This window comes from Opisthorchis viverrini (assembly GCF_000715545.1).
Source record: "Opisthorchis viverrini unplaced genomic scaffold opera_v5_15, whole genome shotgun sequence".
Taxonomy (NCBI): domain Eukaryota; kingdom Metazoa; phylum Platyhelminthes; class Trematoda; order Opisthorchiida; family Opisthorchiidae; genus Opisthorchis; species Opisthorchis viverrini.
Window position 1 is genome coordinate 944783 of NW_008751671.1, and position 7450 is coordinate 952232.

General features: G+C 46.3%; 2 protein-coding genes across 2 annotated transcripts in view; both read right to left on the reverse strand.

Moving 5' to 3' along the window:
• The window catches only part of T265_12787 (hypothetical protein), a gene marked incomplete at both ends in the record, with an annotated part of 12541 nt that extends 7478 nt beyond the window's left edge, over positions 1 to 5063 (reverse strand). Inside the window, 5 exon segments of the mRNA XM_009165487.1 lie at positions 27 to 184; positions 432 to 573; positions 955 to 1151; positions 4800 to 4912; positions 4935 to 5063. Coding sequence (XP_009163751.1) covers positions 27 to 184; positions 432 to 573; positions 955 to 1151; positions 4800 to 4912; positions 4935 to 5063 — 739 coding nt within the window.
• A 1671-nt stretch (positions 5064 to 6734) lies between these two features.
• T265_12788 (hypothetical protein) overlaps positions 6735 to 7450 on the reverse strand; it is a gene marked incomplete at both ends in the record, with an annotated part of 5078 nt that continues 4362 nt past the window's right edge. The window contains one exon of the mRNA XM_009165488.1: positions 6735 to 7145. Within this exon, the coding sequence (XP_009163752.1) occupies positions 6735 to 7145 (411 nt within the window). The remainder of the gene's footprint in view (positions 7146 to 7450) is intronic.

The window sequence follows — 7450 nt, forward strand, 5'->3', positions numbered from 1 at the left end:
TCATGGTTGTACGAGGGCTGGGATACTGCCAGGGCGCCCACACCTAGACAGGAGGACGATTAGGGTCCTCAACCAAAGCCTTTGGCTCATAAGCCTAACCGCAGGGCAGCGATGTTTGGCGGGGAAATGCAAATGCATTACCTTTTCTACGGAACAAGTCGCCATACATGTTCCAACCCCCAACCTGGAGGGCCAGGAGACTGTGTTTGTCAGACCTCTAACCATTGACCAACCTGGTTTGAGAGACTGTGATGTCTATTCTGCCGGCCCCTTCATGCTGACTTTCTGGATGGCAGTGTGCCCCTCCGCCTGACGTGGGACTGAAGTGAAGGACGCAGACACGTATGCTGTACTACCGGGATAGCTCAATGGCTAAGGCGTTAAATCCCTGGCCGAAGGCCCGTGATTCGAACCCAACCTCGGCAACTCACCTGCTCCTGTCTGGGCTTGAGCAACTTGGCAGTATATCTGCCCTCGTGCTGCCTTCAGGCGGCATGGCATCTAAGCGCTCAAAAAGTGTTACAGCTGAATCATTGTATCGTTTAACCGAAATAAACTCATTTACACAACAATCTGGTTTTGACGAGAGGCTCGCCTGGAACCCAACTGAATCGCTCGTTTATGATGTTTTTAGCAGCCTCGTGAGTAGCGTATTCCGTTTACAATAGTGCTGTTCTGTTTGCTTCACTGGCGTAGCGTAACAAAGGCTGTTTAATTATACTTAAATCCTTGAAGTGAAGACATCTGGTGCTAGTCTACCCCAAGCATTCTAAGGTGCCTATAATTCCAAGCGCTCAGCCAGGCAATCTGTAGAGAAAATGAACTCCACTGTTGTTTCATACAATATACCCAATCAAGCACATCGGTGCCATGGGCACCCCATCGTTTAAAGCGGATCACATCCAAAACACCTAAGCCCTTCGTAACCTCTTCCACGCCCTGACCAAGCCGTACGTCGTCTTCCTCTCGGTTTTCGATATTCTGAAGGAGATACGGAGAACCAACCTCGTCTCGGTAGACGGAATTTCGGTGTGTGTGACGTATGACCCAGCAACTCCTGAACGTTTTCTGTGGCTACAATACCTGCTTTACAGCCAAATATCCGTTGTCTAATCACCTCATAACCAAATGGATGATACCACCAACAACTTCTGAGACAGTAGTCAAAAACCTGAAAACACTTCACACCATGTCTGCGGAGACCATGTCTCGCAACCGCGCAACCTTGATGCCTAATGCACGTGAGGTTCCAACCAGATTCATTCCGTAAGGTGCACTATCGGTTCACCTGGTGACCCTCCAAACACTTGGTTTGTTTTTGGAATCAGAGTTAGGTCGTAAAGTGTATCACGTTAAAAGTTGTACATTGAAAAAATTTGGTTGACCTAGTGACTTCAATTTAGTCACAACCTTTGGTTGCATCTTTTGTCTTGTCACTAATTGATCGAGCACATTAAATTGACCCCACAACATTTCTCGAGGCCCTTATGGTTGTACGTGCTATACATGAAGTTCCGGCGTGCAGTGTCACAAAACCAACAGAACGTTGTTGGTTGCAGGAATCGCCTGAATTCTTGCAAAGAACTGTGTAAGGAAACAGGTAATAGGGGTAAGGCGTTTCAGAAGGGCTTGGTAACGTGATACACGATGCACTCACGCTGTCTGTCAGCGATAAAGACCGGGTTGAACCTGAAAGAAAGTAAGCTCTGACTGAGTCTCATCATTCTGAAACAGCAAACAAGGTTGACACAAAACACTGAACACTCAGTTTTTCTTAATCCTACACTATGTTTATGTGAGGATGCTTCCACCGTTTGTAAATATACATCCTTCTGTCAGCTCGTATATGGACTCCTAATAGATGAAGTTCAAATGTTTCGTTTGGATAGGTCGGCGGTCACTTCTCCCAGTTATAAGCAGGTGGAAAAGGAGATGTCAAAGCTGCTAACTTACTAAGTGATTCGTAGCTGACTGGTTCTTCCAATCGATAGACCGCTTCAGCCTGCAGACAAGAAAAAGCGCGTTATTGGGCCATATAAGGAACAAGAAATAACTAACTCAACTACCTGAAAGGCTAAACTAAACTCCCCGTTCAGTATCTGACTAGAACATACACTCATAGAGTTCAATGTTTCAAGTTCGACTGAATTCAGATGCTTGTGGTGTTCGCCGTGTTCGACCGAACACCACAAAGATGTGCCGAACTGCATCAATGCAGTGAAGCTCACTTGACGGAAATCTGTTTTAGTCTTCCGTTGGCTGTTAGTAAGCAAACGCTTGTTCCGTGACAACACTGTGTAGTTGGTCAGAAAAACTAACATCTGACTGGAGCGGTTCGAAACACAAGCAAATATGAAGCTATTCATCCCAATACATCATCACTAACACTTCCACAATTCGGTGTCAGATCGGCAAACAATATCCAGGGGTGCCTAGCCTCCAAAAACAGATGCGCTCACTACTACTGAACGAAAAAAGATCTGAAAATGTGTGATGCTAAGGTTGATAAGGAAGACAGCAGTGTCTCTTGTTAGTGTTTGTTACATGTCCCACGTTCGCCGAAGGTGCCAACGCAAGGTTCAACGTACGTTCTGAGTCCCCTTAAGTACCCAGTAGCCATGTTTTCGAAGTTCCTATTTTCGACGTCCCAAATCTTTAATCACAATTTTTGACTACCGTATAGTGACTGGGAGCGGTACCCGAACTACAGCTTGCAACTTCATGGTCACTGGTCGGTTAGCTGATTAACAGCTCAGACGGTCTCCCTGAAACAATAACCACTGTCTCGCTGACGTGAACCGAGTGACAGAAAATTTAAGAAATGTTGTCTTCAGAATGGTTATGCTCTAGTTGCTCAGCCGATGGAGATAGAATGTAGTGTAGTGTATGCAGTAGGTAGGAAAACGGAAGTAAGTGAAGAACAATTGCAATTGACTGCACAGCAATTACGCAAAAACCTGAGGTTTCAAGTAAAAGCTTAAGGGATGGGGCGAACCATCCTGGTTGTGACAATAACCCTATTTATATTTGCCTTACAGGCGTTCATTTTAATTTTTGAAGTTTCAGCAGTGTGGGAAAAATTTCGCGGTGCGTGTTGGTTATCTGCATTCATCGAAAAGGGTTTTTATAGGGTTAGCTATAAGAAGCAGCAACCACCCTTCATCTGGTAAGCAGCCGTCTCATCTACAATTGGGCTCCTTCTATCCGAGTGGCAATTTCATTCGCAGATAGACCGCCGCAACTCATACAACCATTAGGGTGGAAAAATTCACTCCATCACACCGATAGACTATTTTGCAAAGTTCACGCTTGATGCCCTGCCTTGCAGTCGCACCCAACAATTTTCAGGTGTGAAGAGCATTTTAAACAATGCGACATGATTGGGCAACTGATCAGGGTAGCTCAGTGAATTAGATCGTGAACTATCATTTGAAAAACCTGAACTTGACCTCCCTGAACGGCTTCAAATTGACCACTCGTCCTCATCTTAATAGTCTGTGTGCCCGTTGTCTCAGATAAGATACTATTTCCAATTTACTCCTTTTCGCACTTCGACGCCATCTCAATAGTCTAGGTGTTCGAAGTCTATGGGAGAGCTTTTCGGCTCCACAGGCGTCAGCGGATATTCCAAGATCACATCCATGCTAAGGTTAAAAGGGAATGGAAGAGCAGGCAGCCCCGCTTGATACCGTAGTGTGTGGTGATCTCGGGTGGAAGCCTACGGAAGATTCTTAAACGAAATCCTCTCATTTTCCTTGGGACTTCCCGTACATTGATTCCGTCAGTTTGTATACTTCTCATTATGTTCACGGAAGAATGAACAGCACCGAACCGAGCCTCACTCAAGCTGTGTTTAGTACTCAGGAAGGTCGTTTGTCTCTCTTATGAGGACTAAGGACGGCCTGTGACGTCAGGGGGCCGCGTTGCAAAATCAGAAGGAGCACACTGCAATGTCGGCATAAAGTCAACAAGTTTTGTTCGCTGATCCTTCCTTCAACGCATGCTTTGTTAATTGGCCACCTGAATAATGGGATTTGTTCCAGTTAAGTAGTGGCGTAAATCAGAATGATGTGGGTCGGGCGGGAGTGGCATCTATTCGGACGACTAAGTAAGCGAACCACTACGGAAATCCAGCATTGAACTTTATTTACATTAATAACAATACAGATGATAAACCCCCATAGCTCGCTTCTCCATGACTGTGTGTGTGAAGGTCAGAACATAAACAAAGTACACAAACGAGACTAGTAGAACGATTCGGGTCCGTTGATAATTAGCTTGGAAGTCGAAATACAACGCAGCGGTGTGTGTATGCACAGTGCGGCGACATTCAAAGTTTGGAACGGACAGATCATCACGCGTTTCAATCCTAAATCGCCACTAACCAAAATGGCGAGAGACCGTGGGCACCTATTCCGTATAGCTCAACATGTTACACAGAAAAAGTGAACGGTTGCACGTTTCATAAATTTCGCCGACCACGGATGGACAACTCCACTACAGTTATATGGAGCGATTCAATAGTCCCACTTAAGCGGTCGACTAGCACTGGTGGCAAAAAATGCAGCGAAATGTCAAGTAAAGCAAAATAAATCCAACGTATAATAAAAGAAGTCTGGCTAATCTCGGTAAGTTAGCTAGTTAATTTCATGCATCGCCATCATCATCGGCAGCATGACGTCAATGTTCAACACTGATTCTTCGCTGTCGTACGTTCATGATTTATTCGAAAGCCTTATTGTGAAAAAAAGAATAAAAGTGGACTACAGTCCTTCCCAGGTGCCTGCATTTCTATGCACTCATTAAAGCAGTCTGGATGGAAACTGACAACAAGAATGCCACTGACATCGGCTGGCACCCATATCTTGCACTGTCTCCAACCAGGCACAATGGGGATCACGCGGTCCTCATCCTGGAAGGCGAGTAGCACTGACAGCACCCAAACGTTTCGTGATTTCTTTCGCGCCCCTCCGCCAGCTCAAGGGTTGGTCACTTCTCTGCTTCCGCCATTCTGAATTAGGCACGGAAAACAGTACTCGTTTCGACAAACGATGGTTCGGCATGCACAATACATGGCCTAACGAAAGCAGCTTCTGGTGTTGGATACATTCTTCAATGGCAGTCCCCGTTACTTAACCAAAACTCACTTTCCGATCGCATCGTTGTAGATTTTCTGACACCCACCCACACTAGCTATGGTCCTGAGATTGTCGAACACCATTTCCGCTGCTCGAACAGGCTAAGTTTCAGTCATACAAAACAGCCCGCACTGTAGCCTGATACACACGTCCATTGAGGTTCAAATTATCAAGCGTCACCCGGGCCTTGAAGATTCGTGCATTAACCTCACCTGTCACAATAAAATAAGAAGTAACACAACTTCTAAGGTGATGAGACGCTGCACAACTTCGAGTGTCTTCCTGGATTGTAAGTGGCGTGTACAGTTTACCAAAGGACAGGATGACCCTGGTCAGTTCGTCCAGATATACCTGTCTTCTCTTGTTTAAAGACCACAACGGTCGTTTGCATATTCCAGATGGACAAGATTTTCGTCACAGACTATTTGAACACCGGTGTTTTGAAGACCCTCCGGCGTTCGTCTCACCAAGTCATCGACCATGAAACTAAATAGGAATGGAGAGAGTGGATACCCCTGATGGATATGCTTTATGTACGGAAACTTCTGAAAGGCTCACCGTATACTCACACAAATCCGGAACGTAATATGTTACAACCTTCTGGGGCATTCCTTGACGGGCAAGCGTGTCAAGTAGAACAGACTGATCAAACGAATCGAATGCGCCTTGGAAATCTAGGAATAATAAAATTGTGGGCCGTCCAGGGTTCTACCTCAACTATGGGCTCAAGATAATTGGCACCTGGTGGTGTTCGAAGTATTGGGCCCACCGGTTGAGGCATTTTTCTTTATTTAAGTCGATCACCCTATCCCGTTCGTTAGTGGTTTCTCCTACAACCAGTTTTCTGGGCCCGGTCGCACAAATAAACTGAAATAGTCTTCGTGTATTCCCGGCTTCTTTAGTCGCTCCCATTTCCTTTGCTTTCTGTGTCCACCAGACTTCACTGTCGGCTCGCATGCTCACTTTCACTTGAAATCTGATTATTCGTCGCGTCAAGTTATATTCGCGACTGGTTGGGATATATCTCCGAGATTTTAGCAGTTCCAGTGTTCGGTCTGATATCCAGTGCTTGGGTGCCCTTGGAGGGCCATGCCACAGGCAAAATTCCCAGCGCCGTGCAAAGAGGTGGCAATCTCGTCCCAGCATGAATCCATATCTTGTGGTAAAGCGTTTGGAAGAGACTCTAGAAGACGATTCTAGCATCCGGATCTGCCAGTCTCTCAGTTGTCAAGTGACTTTTCCACATCGCACGCGGTCCGGGATAATTAAGTGATAAGCGACTCCGGACAAGTGCGCGGTCGGAGTTCAGAGTTGTGTTTCAAAATGATCCGCAGTCAGTCATTGGTCCGCTCCATCGGCAACTGATGATAATGTGGTCGATTTGAGTTTGTGTCCGGCACGCCTTTGGATGACACCATGTGGCCAGACGACTACATAAAAGCAGCCTGTGATCAGGACACAGCTGAAGCAATCGTTCACAATTGTCCGTACGTATTGAATCCAATCCATCCATCCAAGTGAGTCTCAGGTGCGCTAAGCCTATCCGCTTGTGCATTCAAATCTCCGGAAACCAAAACTATTCGAAATTTTGGTTCACCGGAACAAGGCATTTAAAGTGTCATAAAACTTGTCATTGGTGGTGTCATAGCTACAGTCGGTTGGGAGGAAGGTAAGCGGACACAGACAATTTAAAACTCCTTGTAAGACTTCTTCATAACAGTTGCCAGATGAATCGCGCACATCAACGGGTATCCAGTCAAGCAAGAATATTTTCGCTTTGTGACTTAGGATGATACCGGGGGTGAGATGGACCAAGTGGTTAGAGCGCGAGTTTACTGACCGGAAGGTCCGTGGTTCGAACCCGACATCTGCCTCTCGACTTCCCCTGTCTAGGCTTGGGCAACCTGGCAGTATCCCGGTCCTCGTGCTTCCTTCGTGTGGCATGGCAGCTAGGCACCGAAAGGGTGTTACAGCCGAACGATAGGGTGACATCAACCACTGCACATTCTACTGCAGCAACCTCTGGATCGCCATTGGTACGCAGCCAGAAGCGAGGTGAGAGTGATGGATGTTACCAGAACGGAACTGTTAATTGTCGGGTGTTACAGACGATAGGGTGACATCAACCACTGCACATTCTACTGCAGCAACCTCTGGATCGCCATTGGTACGCAGCCAGAAGCGAGGTAGGTGTGATGGATGTTACCAGAACGGAACTGTTAATTGTCTAAAATTTCGTCTTAACTACGGACTGATCGTTTCTGGTCAATTCTCACATTCTGCTTATATTTGTCGTCACCACACGTTCAGCC